At 46.7% G+C, this 25,956-nt stretch overlaps 1 protein-coding gene across 2 annotated transcripts; it reads left to right on the top strand.

Annotated features, from left to right (window-relative positions):
* Positions 1–166: 166 nt before the first annotated feature.
* LOC8023167 (BCL2/adenovirus E1B 19 kDa protein-interacting protein 3) lies at positions 167–25,956 on the top strand. Of its 2 annotated transcripts, none has more exons than XM_029988509.3 (6): positions 167–673; positions 14,380–14,521; positions 18,759–18,813; positions 19,493–19,560; positions 20,102–20,251; positions 22,661–25,956. In XM_029988509.3, the coding sequence occupies exons 1-6, from the start codon at positions 628–630 to the stop codon at positions 22,701–22,703; spliced, it is 504 nt and encodes a 167-aa protein (XP_029844369.1). In that variant the 5' UTR covers positions 167–627; the 3' UTR covers positions 22,704–25,956. The 2 variants fall into 2 exon arrangements, with proteins under 2 accessions (XP_029844369.1, XP_029844368.1); XM_029988508.3 differs by having other exon boundaries at positions 176–673; positions 19,490–19,560.

Genomic DNA, 25,956 nt, shown 5'->3' with positions numbered 1-25,956 from the left:
CAAAAGTCAAAAACCACTGGTCAAAACATGGTCAAAGCAGTAGCGAAGAGCCGCTTGTGACTTGCGTCGTCAAATTTTTTTTTGACGGGCTTGACTCGGCTTGACTATATCCGCTCAAAGTGCTCGAGCGACTTCTCCGCGAAGTGGCGCGTGGCGGCGCCACCCGTTCCAAAACAAACGCTCGCTGGCGACGCTGACGTTTTATCGGGTGATCGCTCTGTGTTGCTGTTCGCTGCGCCGTGCCGCCGCGCATCATATGCTCTTGTTAGCGTTGTGGGCCCATCGGAACGTCGAGAGCGAGGTGTTGCACTGCTGTTTTCCTTCGGGGTCCTTTTCTCCGAAACCGTTTCTCCATTGTTGTCTTTAGAAGGGAGGCTCCGCTCTCCATGCGAACCCATCCGACAGCTCACTACGCCACCGACGCGGCTCCTTGCGCGTTGTTGAGTTCGCCCAGGAACTTGTCGTGACAAGACCAGCGAGGCGTCGGGGAAAAAGCGGGGCCGCAGAACAACGCAGCAGCATTCGAGGCCGCCTACGAAGCCTCCGCTAGCGCCCCTGCCCAGCCGCTCACGTTTCCTGGGACTGCACTTGGTGCACGTTGCCTACGTGCCGCCGAACTTCGGGGCCATGTCGGGCACGCCACAGCAGATCGTCAACGACGACTGTCTGAACGGTAAACGACTCAACGTTTTTTCTTTATCTTTTTTTTTATTGCCCCTTTAAACCCTCGTAATTTTATTACAGTCGAGTTCGTTTCCGTCATTATCTCATCCCGTTAATTAATCGCTCATTAGCCTCGCGGTCACTCCTTTGTTTTAATTATGCTGCCATAATTTTCGCTGCTGAAGCTGACACGGAGAATGCGGTAATACGTGACAGCCCGCGGGGGCGACTAAAGTTTCCATCGGAATGTGGTGTACCAGCTAAGCCGAGCCGTCAGTTTGTTTACATTATGCACAGCTGAGCTCTGGTTTCCCTTTTTTTATTTTTATTCGCGCGCGCTTTTGTGGCGTGGGGGCTCGTGGTGCGACATCTTGCTGACGACTACTTTTATGGCGCCGTGTTTGCGTTTCCCAGGAGCGCGTTGCTTCATACGCCCCCCTAGTTTTTTTCTCCTTTGATGTGGGTTCATAGGGCCAACAGGGCTGAGTCAGTTGCCTCCTCGTTTCAGCTCGTGTGTTTTGATTCGCTTTGGCCCTGCGCGGTCGTTGTCGCTTCGCGCGTTCTCTCGCTCCGCGGTTGCCGAAGGCCGCCAAAACGCAGTTTGTGGCGCTTGCCTTTTCTTTTCGTTTTATCTTCGTTATTGGCGCGTAGAGTTGGCCGCCTCTAAAAAAGAAACTCAACATAAAGACGGCTCGCAGCTGGTTCTTTCGCGTAGCGCTGGCTATCTATTCCGTTCTCGTCCGTTGCGCCTTTTAATAAAGTTCCTTTCTACTTTGTTTTTATCACATTTGCCTCGCGTTTTGTTGTGGTATCGGGCTGTTTTGCTGTCTGCGTGTACTTGTGTGGCATGTGTTGATCTCCATTTTGTTAGAATTATTATGATCACGAACGTCTCCTGTTTTACTCCTTTTTCTTTTTCTTACTCTAGCTTTACTCCGTTTAGACCCATCTTGGCATACGTAACTCCCCTAGAGAACGGAGTAAACTTGGAAATTAACTCCTTCCCCGTTTTTGTGACCAGCTGCTGCCAACTAGTCTGTCTGATTCCGGTAACCCGTGTCTAGGTTGGCTTTGTCATCATTATTTTAACTCTCTGTAAAGAGATAAATGCGTCACAGCCACACAGCCATAGCCTTTTTCACAACTTTTGGGGCCACCTGTTCGGTGCTGAATCGGCTCTTGTTCCAGCTGCTTTGATCCGCCAGAAAACCACCAAGTGCTGTCGTCTGCTATTTTGTCATTTGTTTTTCTGCGTATGTCGACCGTCGGTCTTGCAATGTACGGAATGTAGCTGATGCACGAACTCCACGTAATCTTGCATTGCTGTGAAATGTTGAAAAAGCTAAAACAATTGAAGTTATATGTGAATCGCAGTTTACGATTGCCATTCGCTTGCTGCAAAACAAATCTAAAGGCTTGTAAATATATCAGCTCGAACTTTAGAAAAGTACTTAAACACGAAGAAAGGAAGGCCAGGAGAGGACAAACAGCTGTTTGTTCTCTCCTGCCCTTTCTTTCTTCGTGTTTTAAGCATTTTTCTGAAGTTCAAGCTGATATATTTACAAGTATGTACCAACACGCTCAACCTTTAACCGTAAATTTAAAGGCGCCAGTATTTTTAAAATTGTATGTTTATGCGTTAATCGCGTAAATCATTGGGCAACAAGCGTTTCGTCGCCGCGAGACCCAGCAAACCTGTGGAAGTATAATATTGACTACATTTTGGAATGTAGTCAAGTGCCTCTTCTGCTATCTTCATGCCGTCTTCTCCAGTCGGTCGTTAAGAATGCAGCTCTCTTTCTTCTTTAATAGTTAATCCCTCTCCGCGGCTAATCTCCAATTCGGGATTGGCTCGTGCGTGGTTTCTTGGTTGGTTGCACTGCGTCGTAGTCGCCGTTTCTTGGCGCGCGCGCTCTCTGCGGGGTAGGGGTTTCGATCGAAAGGTTAGCGAACTGGAAACGCTACCCCTGTCGTGTTTTTTTGAGTGATTCACTCGCGGGTGCTGCGGTCGTCGACGCGTCATTGATTGGCTCGGCGGCTCGTTGGATGTATTCTTACTTAATCACTCTAATTTGAATACTTGCGCAGTGATTTGCATTTGCCACTTATTTAATTTGATCTAAAACTAGATTGTTGGTAATTAAAACATTGCATTTCAGTTACAACTACTGAGGGGCGAACAAAGCTTCGTTTTGCGCGTCTGACATGGATATAGCAGTGCTCCAACAACCTTAGTAATCTAGCAAACTAAAAAAAAAAAAAAAAAAGCCAGATTTTTTTATTAGTTAGACCTCGGCTTCCTATGCTACAATATACAGAGTTTATAAAAGAAATAAGCGCCGAATGAGACGAATGTAAAGCACTGCATAATGCATCCATTTGTGGAGAAGTACAATAAGACGGATATCGCTCAAGTTGAATGGCGAAATTACATTACTCTCCAAAAGTAACGCATAATTGTAATTATTACTTTTTGTGTGGCAGTACGGTCTAATAGTAACTAACTACTTTTGGAGCCACATAATCTAATTATTATTTTATATATTCGTTATTTAAACACACTCCAGGTCAGAAGCAGGAAGGGTAACTAGTTTGGGGAACACACCCTGCCATAATATAAACGCGAGGCAATGAAACAACAAAAAAAAAAAGAAAAAAAAGAAAAAGAGCATTCGTGTAGCTAGGTATTTGTAATCAAATTCCATTTAAAAAGTAATTTCCTGGAGTACGTTTCTGTGGAACACTACTTTTGGTGAGGGCGACAGGCGACAGGCATTTCGTGTAGTTGTTAGTTCAGTGGTGTGTATGGTCTTTTCTTAGTGTATGTATGTTTCTTCTAGTTCAGCTGGCCTTACCTGAAGTATGAACCAACTAGCGCAGCTTAAACCTGTTAGAGGAACTGGTGAAATTTCGTGTACTTTCACGAGGTCTGTTGCCTGTTCGAGGTTTTCACGCTTGTCACGTGAGCAGAACGAGAGGGACATGGATCAAAATTCCCGACCAAAATGTACAGTTTTCAAACATAATAAACCGTCCTTTTTTTTTGCGATTACTAAGTATAGTAAGCACTATTTCGCGAAGCGTGTGAGTCATGCGCAGAAGTCAGCCTTTGTTTTTCTTGATGTGACAACAGTCATTTCGAATCGGCGAAGCCAGCTTCGCAGTATCACGAAAATGCCTTCCTGTCTTTCGCAATTCTCAGGGATTCATAGCAGAAAATGATCGACAGGCCGTCGTTCTCTTGCGCTTTTTGCAAGACCATGGCATGCAGATCCCTCGGCACCTGTGGTAGACTGCTGTCCCCGCTCACTTCGTCAGCCAGCTGCCTTTTCATTTGTGGCAGTGGGAAGGAAACAAGTGCGCGGATGTTGCGTCGCACTCGTGACTGTGTTACCCGACATTTCTTTTTGTTTGTTTATCAGTACTGGAGACTGACTAAAGGCATGTTCACACACTTACGACTGCTTACGACAAGAGAACACACTGGCGCCATCTATCGGATAGCCGTGGAACATTCGGCATTTCTGTATATTTTTGTCTTTTTTCGCGCATTATTCTTTTTTTCTTGGCTGGAAAAACGTTTGACAATGCTATAAACGACAATTTGTCATAGATAGTACGGTACGTACATTTGATCTCGCAAGTGCAGCCTTCGTTTCAGTGAAACGCAGTTGCAGGGTCAGCTCGTAGATGGCGCCAGTGTGTTCTCTCGTCGCAGGAGATCGCAAGAACTCGGTCGTAAGCAAACGCAAGTGTGTGACCGGGCCCTAGGAGTGAGCCGTTTTTGCAGCCAAGTTGTTTTGCCGGAGGGCAAAGCCCCTAAGTCCAGTCAATTGAACGCAATCGGGAGCATTGACCGCGAGGTTGTCTCCGCCGCACTTCGTCTAGACGTCCCACAGCCAAGACAGATCGTTTCGAGACTACAGTGTCGAAAGCGCTTGAAATGCTCGCGCCTGCACTTCAGATACATCCGTGAACGTACTACTAAAAAAACAAACAAAAAAAGCAACAGCTTGTAAAAGGCAATCTAGGAATGTTCACCCCGTTGTTACGCCACTACACCTATCATTTTATGGATGAATTAAGATACTTGGAGAATTTAAGACCACTTAATTAGCCATGTCGAATGATCCTGAGACTAGGGTAGAGAAGAAACATCAAAACGTAGAAGGGACAGAAAAGACACAGGACGACGTCGTCCTGTCAACATGGTTAATATTCACCAGCTCGCCTGCACCCCATATGCTTTTTTGCGCGCCTCAAGCGCGCACCCCCCCCCCCCCCCCCCCCCCCCAGACAAAAAAACAACAACAACAACAACAAAAAAACAATTTGTGTTTGTCTATTACATTTCGTAAGAACTGCTTCGCGCAGCTATGGTTTATTTTCGACGTGACAACGAGCGTTTTGTATTTTTAGAGATACGTACGGAGACGCCTCGAATGGATGTTTTGGCAAGTTGTTCGGGAGTCATCTTGCAAGCCGTTTTTCCTGAGAACGTCACCTGCAAAGTGCGGCGGAGCGGGATGTTTTGTTGGGGGCATCAGCGCGCTTTATCACACTTTCGGGAGACTGGTGAGAACAGCGATTGTCGTTTGGCTCGCTTATCTAGATAGCCAGGTGCCCGTGTTTGTGCGCCTATCTCCGCCGAATCGCCTGATGAGTGAGACCGCTGATAACGTTGTACCACGAGGAGATAAGATTGGGACCCGCGTATATGTTTCAAAATAAAGGCAACAAGTGAGGCGTACACCTGTTTGGCGGTCCTTTATCGATCACGCGCGTCTCGGCAACACCGCCTAGATAGAAGGCCTCCGCACGCGTCACCGTAGATCGGCCGAGGCGTGAGAGTGGGCACGAATGCTGCGTCAGTGTTCGGCTGGGGCTCGCGTCCAATCAGCGCGTCGAAGGTCGGTCTCAGGCCCAATAGCCGAGTTAGCGCCATCCGACTCTGATGACGTTTCATAGAGGGAGAGGAGGCCATGAGGAGGCCTTCTCTCTAGGTGGTGTTTGTTATCAGCGCTCATTTTCGGGGCTGGTCTAAAACCAGCTAAGAAACAACGCCTGCGCCGTTCACCCGCAAACATCGCTAGTGGACCCACGTAGCGCCGCCTATAACGATGACGTCATACGCAGGCCTTGTCTGCTTTCGCTCGGGGGGCGGCGGTTTCTTTCAAATGCGGCGCATTATATATATATATATAAAAGGAAACATTGCGTAGTATTATTTACGGGATATTTAAATGCATGAACAGCATGTCCGAGCTTTTTCCCCGAAAAGCTACGCATCGCGCGGAAAATGGCGCCCCGGTAGTTGAGATACGATTTTCATACCAGATAATAATACTAATTTTTATTTGCACAGTTTCGTTTTTCCCATTTGGCAGCGTGCGAGGCTAGACAGAAAGGTTAGAACCCTTACGCAGGTGTACCTGCTAGCCTGCTAGAGCATATCACCGAAGACAGCGAAATAAGACCTTTCTAAGAATATTTATGGCGTCCGGAAAATTAAGACAAAATTTGAATTTGCCGCCCTGGTAACTGCGTCCTTTTTAGTTATCAGTAAAGACGCGGCCATTAGAAACGCGTTTCCAAAGTTTCGGTTTCCTATTTGGATCAAGTCGAAGATGCAAACATTGGCGGCTAATTCAAACTGTTTCTGTGCGTGCGTTTGTCGGAAGGGATGAAGGAAGGTGCAGCTTGGCAACAAGGAAGGCGACGGCGTCCGCGTTGAGCTTGGTTGAGCCGTCGCGTTAGCTTCCGTTTCCAGCCGTATGAGTCAAGCTCGACGCTGACGCAACTTGCACCGAGCCGTGCATCTGCGCTGTGATCGCATGCAGACTGCGTGCATACTGTCACGCGCCGAGATCGCGTCACCGCGTGACACTTCGCTCGCACGGCGGCCCGAGGGCAGTGTCGCAAGGGGCGGATCGCGACACCGCGCTCTGCCTCTTGCAAGGCGCGGGGGTGCCCTCGCCCCTGCACGCGAAGAGGGCCGCATTGGCCAACGCGGAACCCGTGTCGTCTGCGTCTGCACGCGCCCGGGGGCCATTCAGATTAGAAGAGCAAGTCGTCTGCTTCTCGCCCAGGAGCGCAACTGACGGTGACGTCACTGCAACTGACGTCACCGTCAGTTGCGGTGACGTCAGAAATACCCCGAGCTCTGATTGGCTCTGATTGAAAGGATAGTGGGTAGGCCTGAATGCTAGATGTCTTGAGCTCTTCCGACTATTTTTTTTTTTTAATCGGCCAATAAGAGCTCGGCGTTCTGACGTCATCGCAAGCCCACTGCAAGAAGCAGATGAACTTGTGCTCCGCGTTCGCCGTGGAAGTACGGTGGGAACCTCGGCGCTGAGGTAAAAACAAGGAGGTTAGAAGTACTAGGAGGGGGCACGTTGCAATATTGGTGAAGCCTAGTCATAAAAAGTTTAAACGATTTTGTGCCCAGCGTGACCGCAGATCTCTCTGGCGATTGGTGCGCGTGACATGTCACGTGTGAGATGGATGGTTGATTGTAGGACTCCTTGCAGGCTTGCGCGCGCTCCGTCCGGTAGGTTTTATCAGATTGAAGGCTAGACTGTGGTGTATTCTAGTACCCCATAGCAAGACGAAGGCTAGCTATGGTCACGTGATGTGGTCACGTTGGCATGGTAAGTGAGGAGAGTAAGGAGGAAAATGAGAAAGAGGCGAGGCGTCGAGGGAGCATGGCTTGTGAAGGCTACGCGGCCGACGTCATGCCCTCTCCTACCCTTCTATTCTCCATGGGTAAAAAAGAAAAGGCTGTCCAAGCAGCTTGACTGGTCCACAGTATCATCATCATCATCCCTCTCATATACAAAACAGTGCAGAAAAATAAAAAAAAAATAATGCAAGAAATTATACAATAGTACAAAGTACATATGCTTCCATGGTGAAAACAACAATAACCACCGACAAATCCATAGACAACAGTGACATCTGCAAACATTTACCGTGCAAGAACGAACCCATAGAAAACAAACATACAGCGTCCCTGAAAAACATGTACAGTGTTGTTTTCATCACACAAATAAAGTATGCATTGCCAGACGTCCGGTCTCGGTGCTAGTGGTTTGAACCAGATGCCATAGTTTCAGAACTGTTGTTTTAGTTTAATTTTATTATTATTTTTTCTATACCCTCCGGGCCTGTGGAGCCATTACGGAGCGAAAGGGAAAGAAACAAAAGAGTCACATTATAGGATATGAACCAGTCTAGTACAAAAATACAGTAAAAACATGAGCGATCAAGGGTTAACAAAAAAAAAAAAAAGGTTGGTTATCACATTCGGCGTGTGACAGTATGCACGCAGTCTGCATGCGATCACAGCGCAGATGCACGGCTCGGTGCAAGTTGCGTCAGCGTCGAGCTTGACTACACGACAACTGGCATACCAAAATCTGCGCATCTGCGCTTGAAAGTTCCAAAATGACGTGATTTTAAACAGAGTTTGCACGCCAGCCGGACGCTAGCTACAGCCCACTTGGCGGAGCGGACGACATGTGGGGTGAGAGGGGGAGTGCATTTTTTTCTCTTTTACCCTCTCTGCTATGACCCTAATGAAAAGGTCTATAGACACTAAAGACATGGGAAGGCGGTTCCGTTCAAATGACATTTTGGAAATAAAAATACTCCATGTGGGCATTGTTGCGACAGGGATGATTTCTGACAATTGGTGGTCAGTGCAAGGCCGATCTTTTAGAGCAGTACAGTACAGTACAGAGCAGAGCTGAGTAGTAAATTTGATGAAAAAGAATATATTTGGCTTTGCGTTGCAAAGTTATAAGAGATTTTCTAAAATTTTTCAGTTGGAAATAGGATGATAATAAAGCCCACAAATATGTGGAGATGAATGTCACCAGCCATTGAAAACCCCATTTAATATATTAAAAAATCCTTCATAACTTTTTAATGAGCTAACGGTTAGTCCTGAAACTTGTGACTGCGGGGTCTGGACGCTAGTGCTACAGATTTCCCTACAGCCCCCCTTGTTTATCTGAAGGCACCCCTTTAATTCGCAACAACTCCTCTATTCTCAATGCCCCCCCCCCTTCCCCCCCGGCTACAATTGGCCGGAGACTGAGCGTTCGGGCACACATAGTTTATTTTTGCAATGCCAAGAAGGGGGCTTTTTTTTTTTTTTTTTTCTTGGAGGCACGTTTGCGTGTGGGGGTGGCATATGCAAGCGTGGACAGAAATCCATGCACCGTAATTAGGTTTGCGACGCAGTGGTTACTATGTAACTGCTGGGTCCGTAAGACATCGCTCGTGCATTTGGCGGCATGCCCCGCGTGTCGTGGTGTGTGACGCGCCTCTTGGCACGCTCTGCCGCTTCCACTGCCGCCTTCCTTCACTCATTCTTGGAACAGCGTCTCGGTTCCTAGTCTTGCGTCGCCGGCGACATCTGTCATTCTGCCGCTGAACCATGGGCGATGATGACTGACCGTGCTTTACGGGTTGACTGACATGTTTGTTCCAAGTTAGCAATTTTTTGTCTATATGTTCCCGCCGAAAGTGTACTTTTTCCAGGATTTGCGCTCGCCTGAAACAAGGGAAAAGTACAACTCTCTGCCGAGTTGTATTTCACAGCAATACGCGGCCGGCCTGTTGCGCCGTGAAGCCGACTTTGCTTGCTGCAAGAGCGACATGTTGCGCTGGAGTTTCGCGGTTCCAGTAATTGCTGCGCGTGTTGTAATGCTTTTGATAATAATTTGCTTCATCAGACACTTAGCCTTCCTTATTTGGAATTGAGCTCCGTGCTTTCGGCGTCCCTGCCGAGCACGTGTCCTTGCGCAGTACAAGCATCGTATGGGGCAACATGCTCATACTCGTAGCTTTAGCTTCACTTGCGCATAAAGTGAAACAAGGTGCAATTCCGGTTTCACCCGCAAACAGAAAAATCCAATTTGTAGCCTAAATAATGGGGAAAAATTTTTTTTCTTTTTGGCAAACATTTATTTTAAAACTTGCTCGTCCTAACCAGGTAGACAAATAAAAATGTTTTTTTCCTAGGTTCAGTGTTTTTTTAAGCCCCGGTCACAGTGCCAATACATCATACAAAAAAGGCCCGCGGACACTTTCCGAGGCACATTTCTTCCTTGTACGGTGGCCTGCCACATTGGTCATACAGACATGCTCAAAGCATACGTATGCATTAAAGGGAAGATGGGGCACTTCTACATTTGAGAAAAAACACATGAATTGCGTTCATTTGGGCTTTAGAATAACAGATATCAAAATTATATTTCAATGCGACGCGCCGGAGAGCCACAAGAGCAATTTCAAAATAGGGCTGAAGCCCCGCCCCCCTAGCCTTGGGCAGCCAAAAGAGCCGTCGATGACGTCACGGACAGCGACTGTCTTTCGCGTTTTTCTCGCGTTTACCAATAGTTACGCAGCAAATGGTTTGGGTATTCGGGTTCACCGGGTAAAAATACACTAGAATTCACTTCTAACTCATTTTTTCCAAGAAGCTCCGTAGCTTCCCTTTAAGCAAACATGCTTCGAAGAGGCATATTTTCGGATAGACTCTGTCACCGTGTCTGCATCTTTTGTAGGATGTAGGAGCGGTGTGCGACTGCTGTGGGTGTAATCTCCAGGCGCAGGGAAGCGTAGGCCTCGGGGATGGGAATCGTACCCCTACGCTTTCGCTTCCAAGAGAGAAAGGGGCCCTGGAATCTGAGTCGCGTGGAGTTGCGACCTCCTCGTCAGGGGCGGCTGGAGGCCACGAGAGGGCGATGCCAGAGCTTCGTCCAGAAGGCTGTCTTATCCGGGGTTTGGAGAGTTGGCTGGAGGGGAAGAGAGCTCAAAGGGGGAGAGGTGCCACAATCGTCCAATAAAAGGGCACGCTAAAAATGGTCAAGCAACCATCTTTTGCACCACCCTTTTTTTTTTTTTTTTCTGTTCCCAGTTTTGTGTAATTTGGACATTGCAGATCCTTAATCAAACCAGAATTTGGATAATGTCGCTCGACATACTGATTGTAACGTTACAAAGACATTCTAGTTGACATTGAATTTGAGTGTCTCACCATTATAAATGACTTTCGATTGTGCGTAAAATCAGTTGAGGTGTCGATTAGAATTGACATGATACTGAACGCGAGCTCTAACTAAAATGCCAGAATATAGATTTTAATTGTCATTCTAATGTCAGTTTTAGTGTTAGGTAAAACAAACTCTGATGCTCATTAGAGTCGATGATGTCAGTACTAGTGTTGGTTAGATGTGTCAGTTATAGTGCCCATTGAAATTCTAATTCAAGAAAAGGATTTTAGTGTGCATTCATATTAGACCTCTAACTTAGAACTCCAATGTCACAATTAATATTAAAATTCTAATATGAAGTTTAATGTTTCAAATAGTATAATCACCATGTTAACTAGGAACTTCGCATTGCTAAATCTAATGTAGATTGGAGTGCTATTAGAACGAACTAGCGACACTACAAAAAGGGCTGGCACAGGCAAAAAGCTTGTTTCGAATGTGTTTGGCTGCACGCAAACTAAGGCAATTAAAGGTAAGGCATTTACGACTTGGCGGTATGCAAGGACCTACGACATCCTGCAAGAAGCCGTGCGAAAGCAATTTGGGTGCATTCCGTCTGGTCGCGTGTTTTGCAGGCACTTAGACCGCGCTCTCTTCTCTTTTTGTTCGGGTATCTGTCCCAGGCGTTCCTTATCGCTGCTGCCCGAGCGAGTAATTCCAGTTTGTGAGAAGAAGCACTTTCCAGGTGTTTTCGTCGCAAACTCAGCCGATATTTCTTTTAGCTTCAGAAGAAAGGAAATGGAGCAGCTGCGAGGGGACTTGTGTTTGTGCAGCACCTGGCAACTTCCCAAGACACGGGGAAGCTTTCAAACACTCCGTTTATTTTGTTTTCACTGAACTGAAAAATGGAATGGGAGGTGTCTGCTGTGCTTTAGTTTGTTGATCGCTTCGACAAAAAGTATTACTATTTGTGGGTGTGTCAGAGTACGTTGAAAACAACTTTTTTCCCCCTTTCTTAATCTGCGGGGTTCCCTACATATTTGTTTGAATAATAATAAGTCGCGGTCTTTTCAACGCGACGTTTACGACTTTCTTGGTGAAGACTTGTTCATTAATACAGTTAACATACGTTCAGTTCTGTCGCACAAAAGCACTTCCCTGCTTGTGTGTAAAAAGCAGCAGTCTGCATATACAAATAAGCATACCTTACCCGTAGTCCTCCGCTGAGGTATGCCAGATGCCCTTTGTTGGCTCGGCAGTAAAATACCCCCATTTAATTTGAAGTGTTTTTTTTGTTACATTTTTGCCTGGAAATTAAAACTGTCTCTTCGCTGCCGCACCTGTCAATCATTGTTTCGGTTTGAGCAGAAAACCAAGTTTCAATGCAGACGTGAGAAGCAGGTGAATTTATAATTCTTGTTTTTTTTTCCTTCAAAAGGTTACCTAATATTGCTTCGTGCAATCTCCAGATTGCATGAAGCAATATAACTTGTTTTATATATTTTTTTTTCACCTGTTCCATCTCTCTTTTTGTTGCAGCTTATAATCTCTCATATTTTAATACGTCTTGTGTAACCTGTTTTTTATATATTTACTTTTCATCTCCCTCTGTTTTGTTACATTGCATAATCTGTTATTTTAGTTCTGTTAAATATTACGTCCATTCCTGGATTACAAAATTAGCTTGCAGTACCCTGTAGATAAATAAAATGCACATGGTAGTTGATATTATTATGCGAGGCCAGTGTTCCTTTTGGTTTCAAGCAGGGTGGAGAATAAGAATAAAGATGATATAAATCATAATTCAAATTGTGATTTTGATCACGATTGAAGTAGTGATTTGGATCACACCGGCTTTACTTTTATGATTTAAATCGTACCTCTCTCGCACAAAATGATCGGCCGAAATATTTTTCCTTTGCAGTTTGTCTTTCATTTGATGCTATCTATGCACATTTGCTGTGCATTTAAATCAAATACTCATCAAGCAAGAAAGATTTGTATAATGCTGAACACAAGTGAAAAGAAATGCTCTTCTGATCACATCAGAGCATTGAGCTCTCTCTCTACCAATCCACTTCATTCATCAGTTATGCAATATCCTATTGCAAGCAAAACGGAATGTAAAAAAAGAAACAAAAAGCGAATAAAGTAATGTCATAGTGCAAGCAAATCAGATCGCGAAAGAAAAAGCAATGAAGCTTTTTCACTAACTAAATAATCAAGCTGCTTTAGTTCTAGTATTAGAGGGTCAATAAAAGACTTAATATAACTGCACTTTTAAATTTCTTTTTGGCATTGTTTTCAATGATCAGACAGATTGACCGATCAACCTGCTATGTTTAAAACTACATTTAGTAATAAAAAAATTACCTTTCTTCTAGCTATAGTGATTGAAGCAAATAAATTGATTTAAATAAAATAAATCTGATTTATTTAGTTTAATAAAAAAATGTATATATTTTTTCCACCCTGGTTTTAGATGACCTTGATGCAGGAAGTCGGGTGTATGGAACGGATCGTTGTGTGCACTCGTTCGGCTCGTTAGTCATGAAGTGTGAATGCGACATCCGCCAGTGCGTCTGCCTTCGTTCTGCAGGTGGCTTCCTGTGCTATGTCAACTTTCTTTCGTGTTTTATATATATGTTTCCTCAATTCTTTTGTTTCACTGTTTTTTTTTTTTGTGGCTTTTGCGGTATTGAGGTTTTAGTTATTTCTTGATTTAGTTTGTTAGGGATGATTCACCTGCACACTCGTGGTTGTAAACTAACAAAACTCATTAATTTCAGCTCCGCAATGGTAGGGTAGTCGACCAGTACTATTTCTAAATGCACCTTTGTAAAAAGTTGTGCATGAGAAAAAAAAAAGAGCTTTTTACTAACATGTTTGCCTGATCAGTCAATCAATCGAACAGTATATTTACAAGTACTTGAAGCGCACTAGATAATACAGTTCCTCCTAAGGTTTGGAATCTTTTCTATGGTTAAAAATTTTAATGTTTAGCAGCTTTCGCTAGTTCAGATCAGTCAGTCAATCAATCGTAAAGCACCTGCTTGACATCTTTCATCAGGGTGTCTACCAGCCCAGAAAACCTGAAACTGTCGGGGAATTTTGGAGCATCTGGAAAAGTGGAGGATTTGTTAGAGAAATTGTCAGCTAGGAAATCGGTTAAGTCGTGAAAATGACCGACGTGGGTGGTGCAGTGACACACAGCGAGGTGGGAGCGCGTGGCACACAGTGGCGCGTATGGTTTCCGCGCAGTGTAACAGTTGCTCGAGGCATCACTGTGCAGCGTAAGCCACCACACGGTTCACCTGATTAAATGGGAACAACCCGAACAGTCACTACAACCCCCCATCCTTGTGCCTTTTCTTTTTTTCGTAATAGCCTGGGAATTTAATCGAAATATTCGGGAGAAACCTGGAAAAGTCAGGGAATTTGAGAGGATCAATACCCCATTTATGGTCTAGACAAATCAACTATATTCAGTAGAACCGCCAATTGATTGAGTACTATGATTGCAAGCGCCTGCATGAAAGTGACGCGGTTCTCTCCAATGCCTGGTGTCCCTCTCTCTTACCCCGTTTCTAGTCCAGACAAATCAACTATGTTCACTAGATCGGTCAATTGATAGAGTACTATGATTGTGAGCGCCCGAAGGGACCGAGGTGACGCAGTTCTCTCCAACGCCTGGTGTCCCCCTCTCTCTCAGAGTCGTGGGTGGAGCTGTACTACGGGGCGTCGTCCTCGGACCGTGCCACGCCGCCTCTCTCCGGCAACGTCCACATCCTGGAGAAGCTTCTGCTGGAGGCCCAGCGGGACTCCAATGCCTCCTCGGCACGCGGGAGCGGAAGGTAAGCACACCCTCCTCGTCCGTGCCGTCTGTCTCCGCGGGGCAAGTTCGGGAGGCCCGCGTAATTTCTTGTGTGGCCCGCCCCGTTTCACCTCATTTTACAGTGATATAGTTTGATGCGCGCGAACCCTGCACAAACCTCGGTCACTCCCGTCGGAGCTAAGGCCTGTTCGCACACTCGCATTTTCTTAGCACCTTGTGCCTTAAAACCTCTTCAAATCTCTCGGCACGAGAGGACTCACTGGCACACTGGCGCCATCCGTGAGGTGACCCCGGAAGTTCATTTTGCTAGAGCGAAGGTTTCGCGGTGTTTGCAAGGTCGGATGTAGATACTGTCCCTTGAGAAATGATAATTTATAACATTGTGAAAAATGTTTTGAGCCAAAAAGAAGAAAAAAATGATGTGCAAAAATAAAAGAAATGTGCGAACACTGGAAGTGTTCCACAATTACCCAATAGATGGCGTCAGCGCGTCCTCTCGTCGTGAGAGAAGAGGTTTTAAGGTGCACGGTCCAAAAAGGGGTTGCAAGTGTGTGAACAGGCCCTTGGTCATGCCACAGCATGGCCATGGTAGAGCGCCTCGCAGTGTGGAAGGGAAGCGCACTGCCTAATTGCTTTCCACACCCGTGCATACTCTTTGCCCGACAGTGGCGTAGGAACTGAGCACCGGTGTGCTATTGCACCTTTGTTGCTTTAGACTGAATGTCTAAGCCAGGCAGTTCTTTGTCTGTAGACACCCAACCGTTTACCTCTGCTGTGGGCACGGTGCCACTGGTACGACCGGCACTCGTCGATTCGGCGAGAGGTGGCACGATATTGTTCGATTTAAAGCCGCGCCGCCGGGCTAGCAATTGCGGCTGGAGGCCTGGCAATTGGGAGATGGTGCGTTTCCTCCGCCATCTCGCGTTGCCGATGCGTAACGAATCGCGATCGTCTATTGTAACGTGACGCACCATGTCGTGTTGTCGTGAAGGTTGGTTGTTCTAGCAGGCCACGAGCCCCTCCCATTGGCCAAACTCGTTAAATGGCTCTGGTTTGCTTTTACCTCTACTGTGTGAAATGGGTGTGAAACTTGGTACGCACGAGCTATGTTCGGCTCTTATCGAGTGACAAAACTCCAGTATTCCTCGGGTCCTCCTCTAAAAGTGTGATTGCATTCTGCTTTCTAGACTTTTCTGCGACTCGACTTGCTTTGGTGGTGCTTTGGCGTTGCGCACATGCGAGCTTCGGCCGTGCATTTGCTGCCGAAGCACCGTTGAAGGCAGGAAGATCATTCGGGTCCTGGAGCACATTTTTGGAGAGGCTCTGTTATGCATAGTTTTTCTAGTGCTGCTAAATTCATAATTTAACAATTTTTTTTTTTTTTTTACCGAAACAGTTTTTTGTGATTGGTAATTACTTCTGTCTTACAAGCATTGTGATGCCTTTTGCTGCTCTGCAAAGCGCACGTTTGCTTAGCACCTCAGCAAAGGTTTGTTTTGCACAGCAGCAAAGGTTTACTTTGTAGTGCTGCTCTTGCACAGCAAACATTTGCAGGGTCAAACGTGTACTTTTGACTTCGTTTGTCTGTCGTCATTCTTTTGCACTCTTTTTTTTTATGTCTTTTTATGGTTGGAGAGAGCTAAAAATGGCCGAAAGATGCAAAAGAATAAAGAACATAAAAGATTTTGAAGAGCACTTGGCCACCTGCATCGCATATCTGGTTTCTCAACAATTATCTAGGAGGGTAGTAAAAGCAAGCAAGGACAGCAGGCAACAGTCGACACCTGTGTTTGTTGCGACTGCTTTTGTGTTCTTTTCTCTAACCGGATACAAGGCGTTCGCTGACTCATGAAAGCCGCAGCTGCATCATTTGAACCGAGCTGCGTTTAAAATCTGGCTGCATGTTTCACCTTTTAAAAGCCCTCTCTTTTGCATAGAGTTGCACCCAACCTCCTTTGAAGGGGCTTGCTCTAATAAAAACATTCGGTAGAGAAACTTAAGACTGCTTACGTGTAGGAATGCCAAAGCATCCCTACATGCAGCGTATTTCTACAAGTAGTGCGTCACGTCTTGGTATCGCACTCGCGCTCTGGCGGTGACATCACGCTCACCCACTGCGCAGGCGTGGCGAACCCTGCTGGCTTCACAACGGCTGCAGTGACGGAGCATTGCGTTGCTGTGCTTTTCTTTGTGTTTTATTTCTGAAGCATGTCCGCTTTGACCTTGAGTGTGCCCGCCAGCTTCCGTGACGAGGCATGCGTCCCTTTGTGTTTTATTGGGAATGGGCCAATGGGAATTTAGGTGCCGCTTCGCTCAGCCAATGAGAATTTAGGTGCCATTTTTCGCCAACTTCACTCCATGAGACAGTTAATGCTTTCGCATTAAAACGAGAGAAGCTAGAAAAACCTTAATCGTACAGATTAAATTGAGAAACGCTGTGTGTGTTGTAGATGGTAGCGTACATTTTCTTACTTATAATTAATTCAGTATTAGTTAATAACAATTAATCGGCATACTTACTAAAATTGGCGGGACGTAAGTCGGCTAAATTTATCTGCTGCGCCAGGGTAATTAGTGTTTTCTTTGGCAAGTCTCCGGTGGAAGTGGGTGCGTAATGTAGCATGCTAATGTTTGTGTAACAAGCCTCCGTGTGGTAGCAGACGGTTTGGTGCTTGGTACCTTAAGGCTTGTTCACACAGTTGCGTTTCATTGCGCTAAGAGTGCTCGAGTCGGCTGTTGCTACGGTGACCCTTTCGACGAGCCAATGAACAGGCGCTGTGCTGCGCGACGCAACGCAGCCCAACGCAGTTGACGCAACTGCACGAACGAGCCTTTAGAATGGTGGTTGTCAAGAGGAAATGTGAAGGGTCTTGCGCTCCTTTTTGCTAGCAGATGTGCAGTTAGTGCAGGTGCGAGCGAAATGGATCGACATTCACATAGCGGTAGACATCTGAGCATTTAGGAAACACGGTTGTAGCCTGCAAATTTTCTCCGCCACTGCTTGGGGAGTTTTGAGCTGCTTAAAGGGGCACTGGAGTGCTTTTTGTGGAAGCTTGTTTTTGATGGCAAGATGTCCTAATGAACTCGCAGCAATAGAAATACACGGGCACTATATTTTTCCTCGGGCAGCTGGCAAGGCGGGACATCCTCAAGTCCCCACTACATCCATAAAATTTGACCAATGAAGATAGTTAATTGCGTGGAGATTCTGAACGTTACTATTACTGCTCTTTTTAGGCGCATTGAGCATTATGTTTTGATGCAAACGTCAAATCTTTGGCTTTGGGTGTAAGAGACGTAATACAGCACTTATTGTTTGAAAACGCTGTCCGACGGCGCCACCTGGTGTCTGCTCCAAGGCGCAGAACGAGGGGCTTGTCGCGATCTTTGGAGGGGTGGGTGGCCGAGTGGGCTGGCCCACACCAGCTCGGAGCACGTGGAGCGAAAGCTCGCGCTGCAGAACCCAGGGATCCTGCAGGTTCAATCCCCACCCCTGCTCGTTTCGATCTGGATGAGCATTGTACCAGACTGCAGTGTATCACTATTGCATTGTGTACGTTAAAGACCCCAGGCTAGCGGTTGTACTGCACTGGCTAAATTGCTCATCTGTACAGCTGTTGAGGCAGATTAAGTTCTAGGCTGGTATAAACATACCGTACGCACACCCCAATTATTTTTTTTTGACGATCTTTGATTAGAGTTTTAATGAGGAAATCAGCCGCGCACGAGTGTAATTTCGTTTTTTTAGGATGCTTGGGGCTCGTAGATTGAGTCATCACTGTAAATGGACAATCTCAGAATCCACTCAAGTGCCTTTTTAAAACAAGCTGTCGCTTCCAATAGACGCTTTCAGAGCGCGCGCCAGATTGAGCCGCCATAACCGACCTTCTCTTGTCTTACCGAGATGCCGAGCCACTGAAGCGGGTGTTGACGACCCTCCACAAAGGCCTATGCTGGGGACAAGGACACAGTAACACTTAAAATGGCAATAAGCTGTCTTGATTTCGGAATGATAAAGGGAAGCGAACGGAATAAGAGGAAACAAAAGCTGAAGGTCGGTTATGGCGGCGCCCATGCACAGCTGGCTGAAAGTGTCTATATGCTGATTTCTTTTCATTGTCTGCGGTCGTAAGGCCCTGCACGTTGAAGTGACTGGCATGCGCAGCCCGCTTTGGAATTTCCTTTGTACGGCAGTGAAGGACATTTAGAAAGGTTCACGCTAACGGACTGTGGTGCCCCTTTTTCTCACGTTGCAGCCCCAAAAGCCCGCACAGTCCATCAAATGAGACGGTCTCCTTTGTCCTGAATAAGGTATGCGACTGGCGTGTTGAGGCTGGCTCCCCTCACTTGCGTCTGCTTAGGACTTGTGTGCCTTATTTATTCATTCAATATACCCCTAAAGGCCCTCTGTATGACGGTATTACATACCTTACCTTAATGCCTCTTACGACGAGAAAACGTGCCGACACCACCTATCGGGTAGTTGTAGAGAGGCATTTTCGTATACTATAAATGACTTAATTTTTGCGGGCTCAAATTTTAGTGAATCGAGTGCAGCTTCCGTAGCATTCACATATTGTCAGAATTGTTCGCGGGACGTATTTTTCGTGAATTGTAGACGATTCACGAAAATTGGGTCCCCACGAAAACTTGGTCATTTACAGTATTTCCTATTCTTTTTTTGTGCATCATTATTTCTTTCTTGGCTCGAAAAAATTTTGACAATGTTATAAACAACCATTCGTCATAAATAACAAAAAAAAAACAAAAAAAAAAAAACTTGCAAATGCTGCAAAAGTTTTACCCTAGCGAAGCACAGTTCTGGGGTCGTCTGGTAGACGACGACGGCGTGCCAGCGTGTCTTCTCATCGTAAGAGATTGCGAGAGCTCGATCCTAAGCAGATGCAAGCGTGTGGAGGGGCCTTTAGTCCGTGGAAAACGAGGTTGCGCCCGTTGACAGCTTCCTCGTGGGCGGTTGTTTGGTCAGCAGGAGGAGAAGCAGATTCCGACGGACTGGATCTGGGACTGGAGCAGCCGCCCCGACCAGCAGCCTCCCAAGTGAGCACCTCCCCCTTCCCGGAATACTTTGTCGGGGAATTTTCCCCAAGTTTCAGGGAGCGGAAGCCCCTCCCCTTGCCTAGGAACCCTCGATTGAGGTGAAGAGTTTTTAGAAACTGGGGGGAGCGCTCCCAGTTTTGGGGACCAGGCATCAGCGGCCTGGATTTTACCAAAATGAGTTGCTGGGCGAGTTGGATAGACATCTTGACTTAAACAGCGCAAATAAGTTACGTAAGGAAGAGACAACTGGAAGGAAAGAGCGACAAATGCGGTGACAAGTTTTAACGCAAGACGTGTTTTACGCGTCCCTTTCTACGAGAAAGTTGTCGCGAACGAGCGTCGTGGAGTATTATCCAATTTATCGGCTAAATTTAGCGGGTAAGCGATTCCACCTGGCGTCAAATTTGCCCGCTAGATAGAGCGGGGAAACGACGTCGTGCGACAGTTTACCGAGCTTTCGGTGCCCGAATGCGAACCAAAAATTCACCTGCGGGTCCCTTTAGCGTGCTCCAGCGTGGTCCTTGTTCCCGCCCTCTTCCAGGGATTGGAAGTTCCGGCATCCCGGGGTGGTGGCCAACCGCAAGCGCCCCGTGCTGAGTCTCCGCGGATCCCGCATCATCCGCCTGGCCGACATCTTCCCCCTGCTGCTGCTCAGCAACCTGCTCTCCGTCCTGCTCGGGGCGGGCATTGGGTGAGTCTAAAAAATTCTCCGGCACCGTGCTGATGTGGATGCATTTCCTACCGGTGCGATTAAAGTGGTCCCTTCATTTCCATTTGATGACGTCGAAGAAGCTGAAGCTTTGGAAGCCAGGAATTGGCATCTTGCGAAGACGGCGACGACACTTGCGTTTGCTCATGCTTTTTGGCGGAACTTCCAGGGTGAGCCACTGGGATTGCGACGTCAGACGGCGTGGCACCCTTGCTTTTCCGACGTCATTTACAGTCGAGCCCGGTTATATCACGCTCGGGTATTTCGAATTATTGTTTATATTAAACGGTCCAAACTTCCCCTTGGAAATCCCGTGTAATAGTATAGGAGCGTTGTCTTTATGTGTCCAATTTCCATGGTGGGGACACTCAATTTAGCGAACGAAGCCTGGCCACCTGTTGCTTTTCCCGCGATCCGGTTGCACCGGTGGCGTGCGTTGCGTGGCTGGCAGACCGCCAAGCCAGCATAAACACAGGAAGATAGGTAGCCAAAGAGCAGTTGTGGAAAAAAGAGACAATGAACTGTAAAAAAAGTGGAGGATAGCAAAAGCAAGAAAGGCGCATGCACGTAGGAAGCAGGGAGTGTCTGCTGTCAGAACGGTAGTCTGGGCCCTTTCCTCAAACACTGCTGCTGATGTGCGACTCCCTAACCCCAAAATAAAATTAGCAAAAAAAAAAAAAAAGTATTTTGGGCAATGAGTGTGTTGACAACAACGGTTGTGCAATCGCACTTTGAAGGCCTTATCTTTGTATACCTTTTTCTTTTGTGGTTATTGCTTTCCCTGTTTTTGTTTTTTTTGCTGCCTGAATTTAGTGAGCTTTTTTTTTGTTGCTTGCTTAACTTTTTTTTATGGATCAAGAGATTTTTTTTATGCAACCTGCTTTTCCATTTTTTTTTTCTTTTTAAATTATATTTGTGTTTTGTTATTTATGCTGTGTGGAGGTCCCGGCCAGGCGCACATGTAAGCGCGGAAATATTTGCGGTCTCCACCAACTACGCTCTACTGTATTTAGCCGCTCTTGGATGGTCTATTTGGTAAGCTCCCGTTTGTCACGACCTTCAGTGTTAGCAGAGACGCCAGGAAATTTCAACTCGAGCTTAATTTAACATATTTTTGTATATCAAATTATGTCGAACTATTTTACAAACCCCTTTGAATTCAATATATCCGGGTTCGACTGTATTGCTACTTGGGACCACCTTCGTTGCACGACAGGACAGGATGGTCGGAGAAACGTTGCAGGGCACCGTAGTGCGGAGAATCGGTGTGATGTCCGGATTCCTTTCGTTGTAAGATGGACTCGAACGTCGACCAATCCGACTACAAAGGCGTTTTCTTTCTGTTCGGGTTAACCCCGAACGAAAGAACACGTTTTAAGAATAGCTCGGCTGGGCTTTACCTTACTTCATTGTATCTTCCACGAAAAGCATTGCATCTTTTTCTGACGACCAAATGTTGTAAAAAAACTATTTCGCATGATGTACGAACAAGACGCAAAACTTCTTTTATTTGAGGCGGAAATCGAGTATATACACGGTGATTCAAGGAGAGGCCAGGCTCTTTAAATTGACCGCAAAATTCGGTTTCTCAATTTATCGTGCTACTACTTTGTGCAGCGTTGCCCACAAATGGTGCATTTTTTTTTTGTAAAATTTGCAAAGAGCGAACTTACCTGAGGAAAAAGTAAAGAAAGAAAAAAGGCTTAGCTCCTATGGAAACGCAGTGACACCACCGGTCTTCAAACAACACGGCGCCGTTTCGCACGGGAGACAAGAGATGGCGCAACGAACGAGCAAACGGCGCCGAGCGCCGGCGTCTTTAGCAGACAATCTTTTCGACTCAAAAGCGGCGCGCGTTCCACAGGCGGCGACAGTCGCAGAAACAAAAACAGGCGCGATAACAACAAGGAACTGCAGTTCCTTGTCTGCTAAAGACGCCGGCTCTCGGTGTCGTGCGCTCGTTCATTGGTGGCAGTTGGCGTTGCGACCGCTTGCGCCATCTCTTGTCTCTTGTGCGAAACGACGCCGTGTTGTTTGAAGAATGGTGGCTTCGCTGAGTTTACATAGGAGCTAAGCCTTTTTCTTTCTTTACATTTTCCTCAGGTAAGTTTGCTTTTTGCAAATTTTACAAAAAAAATGGACCATCTGTGGGCAACGCTGCACAAAGTAGTAGCGCGATCGGTTAAGAAACCGAATTTTGCGGTCGATTTAAAGAGCCTGACCTCTCCTTGAATCACACTGTAGTTACGTTAGTAAAAACGTGATCTTTGCTTGGCTTAATTAAATTTCAGTCGAGATAATTGTAGCTGTAACCGAATGATTTAGAACGAGGTTTTTAGAGCTCTGGAAACGCGGGTCGTGGTCGACTCAACCCGACTTTGTCTGTTGCAGGGTGTGCATCGGCCGCAGGATGAGGGTGGCCAGCGTGGAGTGATCTTCCAACTGCACGCCGTCCGAATGCGAGGCAGGCGGGGCTACTCCGCGCTCTCGCGTCGGGATGCGCAACTTCGGACCCTGACCCAGTTTCGTCCCATCTTCGACCAGCGGGGCCTCGGCCCATTTCGTCGTACTCCGTTTCGTCAACCGGCCTTTCCTCTTTCTTGCTATTGTTAAAGTTGGTTTTGCAGGTGTTCCTCTATGTTTGACGACGGTTGCTCGCAACCGCGGAATTTCGATTTGCGAATGGATATTTTTGTTTCGAGTTGGAAACTGCGTCGCAAGCGGCGATTGGTTTCTAGAGTTGAACCCTTTCGCGGACCACGAGCTCTTAAAGAATCACATAATTGACGACGGCTTCGGTGACAACGACTTGGCCAAGAATAGGTCTATCCCGCGTTCTTTTTGGGAAATGTCGGCCAAGAAACATATTCGTAGCAAGACAGGACTGCGTTTGTTGCCACATCTGTTTTAGAGCCAATTTATCTGTGTCCCCTTCGCTGGCGCCCTTCTAAAACCTTGGGGGCGCCGCACACAAGTGTGCTGGTATGTTTTCCGGGTGCTACCATTTTGAGAGGATTAGATAGGATTCCGACGGCTTAAAGGGGCACTGACACATCAAAATAATTTTTTTTTATTATCTGAAACAATTGAAAACAATGCCGGGACATTACCCTCAAAATTCGAAACTTGGGAAATCAGTATTTGTGAAGTAAAAAAAAAAAAAACAATTTCCAAATGCCGAATTCAAAGTTTTTGCGCGATCCGCGCCGGTGCGTTGACGCACCGGCGCGGAGCCAACTTTCTTTCATGACTCCGTGCTGTTGCCACCGGGACCCGGTACACCGTTTTAGACAAAAAAAAAAAAAAAAAAATATGACTTTTGGGGTGTCGGTGCCCCTTTAACCACTTTTATCGGGCTGTCTCAATGCAAAATATTTTGACTCTAGTGGGAAAAAAAAAAAAAAATGCAAGAAGCCTGGGAAAATACAAGAAAGTTGCTAAAAACATGCTCGCTGAACTGGCGCCTTTGCGTGGTGCTTTTGTACCTAAGGAGGTCGGACTAGTTTCTGGAGCTTCTTCGACTGGGCGGAAGCGGAAACGAAACACGGGCTGGGGATTCCTTTGTTTGGCAGGCCACGGCGTGGGAACACATTCAACGACGAGTTTCTTTTTAGTCGGTCTGTAGAACACGACTCTTAGTTTCTTGTGCGGGCATGGGCCCGACTTATCTCTAACGTCTACAATTGTGACCTTGTCGCGGTGACATCTTTCAGCGATTGGTGGACGACTCGTGGAGTGTGCTTGCAACACCTTCCCGTAGCACAGTGAGGGAGGGTACGGTCGACGAGAGTGTGCCGCCATTTCGGGGTTCCCTGCGGACGTGCCTCGAGCACCAGTGTTGCCAATCCCGCGTTTTTACCGCTGAATTTAGCAGTTTTTGGAGTTGCCCAGTGGGAGAAATTGCTGTCTTGCAGTTGGCGGGATTTCCGTCAATCTAGAGTCGCATAAGCGTGTTTTCTGGCGGTGTAAAATATTCTCCATCTCAGCTTTTGTCAATGGTAAATATCAATTTCTGTGGTAAGATAGAGTTATGGGGTTATCATTTTTGCTTACCCTCATCAAAATTGTGGGTGAGAATAACGCTTGCAATGCCATTGCGATATAGGGGTGGGAAGGGGCGGACAAACGTTGGAACATTGCGTTAAAAACGGTCATTTCTGGCGTGCGACTTAAATTTAGCAGTTTTTAGAGGTATTTCGGGATTTCTTAGGCGGGTTTTTGGTTTTTGAGATGCAACGCTGCTCGGCACCATGATGGGTTCTGAGCGCGAGAGGCTGTCGCGTCGACGATCGTTCTGGGGGCTGCCACAAAAGCACGCAGCAGTTTTCCTGGCAGCCGCTGTGGGTGCGCATATTTTGTGGTTGGGAGAGACGCCGTACAGGAACGATGTGTTTGGACGACACGTCGACCGCCTCAGTGTTGGCAACCACGTCGGAAATAGCCCCGAAATTAGCTTATACTTTCACACGGGAGGGTTTGGGGAAGTACGGTAGTGGACGGTGTAAACTATAGAACATGTTGCCACCCTCGTTTAACTCCTCGGCTCTTCTCGGTGGTTGTGAGATAAGGTTACGTTATGCCTTCACAATACTGACAGACTCCTCTTAGTGACACCTGCCTTGTTACATCAACGTGCAAGTGTGTCCCCCCCCCCCCCCCCCATGTTGGTCTTTTTGTGTACATTGTAGCAGGCGGCACGGGGACCCCTACCGAAGTGTGGGGCAGCCATTTTACTGACCAGTTAAGGTATAAAGTTGTGCAGTTTTGGAAATCAACGCTTGCCAGCTTTCTCAAGCTGGCGGCAGATGCTTGTGCTTTAGCTACGCATGGTCGGGAGATGGCAGCTTCAGTTTTTTTTTTCCACTTCTGTTGAACGTTCTAGCACTTTTCAATGTCGGATTGGCATACTTGTAGACACTGGCTTGCACGTCTTGAATGTGTAAAGTTTTTTTTTAAGCGTGTTTGAATCGCATCATTTTTTGGGCGACCTTTCGACTGTGGCTGCACTGCCGTCGACGAAACGGCCAGTGTCGTATGCGTCTTCGAAGCTTTGCATAACAACGTTGAACCAACGATTTGACATGTAAAAATGAACTTGACAGCTGGCACAACGAGCTCATTTCCTAATGTTAAACAAATTAGTGCAATTGGAGAGCCTTGCAGTACAAAGGTTTCGAAGACCACACTATCTAAACGAAGCTCTCCACTCCTCGACAAATCGTTCTGCGCAAGGTCGCCGAAACCTTGGTGGCACCGAATTGCTGTTGAGTTTGCCGTAGCACTTGGTAGCCGATTCTCTATCGTTTGCTGCTTCTGTCATGGGAGCGGCACCGCCATATCTTTGTCTCGCTGCTACGGACTTTGGCTTCAACACTGGGGCAGGGCGGTGCCGGGCGAGTCGCCCGCTTCTTGTTTGCGTATTTTACTTTTCGTTGTAAATAACGGCCAAGGGCTACTTTATTGTCGTCGGTAAACTGTTTCCTTTACTTTGTGTGCGTGAACATGTATAGAATGCAAAACTGACTGTACGTTCTCCCGCTGCGCTCGCGGTGCTTGTGGAATGCAGGGCAGACTGAGCTCATGCTTCCTAATGAAGGGGGCAAGGATGTTGTGGGTTGGGGTTGTCTCGTGTCTGTCATGTGACTAATAAAATGACGCCGTTAATAGTCGCGGCTGGTGAATTTTTC

This window comes from Ixodes scapularis, unplaced genomic scaffold (assembly GCF_016920785.2).
Source record: "Ixodes scapularis isolate PalLabHiFi unplaced genomic scaffold, ASM1692078v2 PGA_scaffold6__148_contigs__length_123643588, whole genome shotgun sequence".
Lineage (NCBI taxonomy): Eukaryota > Metazoa > Arthropoda > Arachnida > Ixodida > Ixodidae > Ixodes > Ixodes scapularis.
Note: the sequence above shows the minus strand (reverse complement) of the source record. Positions and strands in the feature narration are given on the sequence as shown.

Coding starts and splice junctions, on each gene's coding strand:
- LOC8023167 (XM_029988508.3), top strand. CDS start 628: ATGTCGGGCACGCCACAGCAGATCGTCAACGACGACTGTCTGAACG. Junction 14,522..18,758: donor TCGGCACGCGGGAGCGGAAG/GTAAGCACACCC, acceptor CTCACGTTGCAG/CCCCAAAAGCCCGCACAGTC. Junction 20,252..22,660: donor CTGCTCGGGGCGGGCATTGG/GTGAGTCTAAAA, acceptor TGTCTGTTGCAG/GGTGTGCATCGGCCGCAGGA.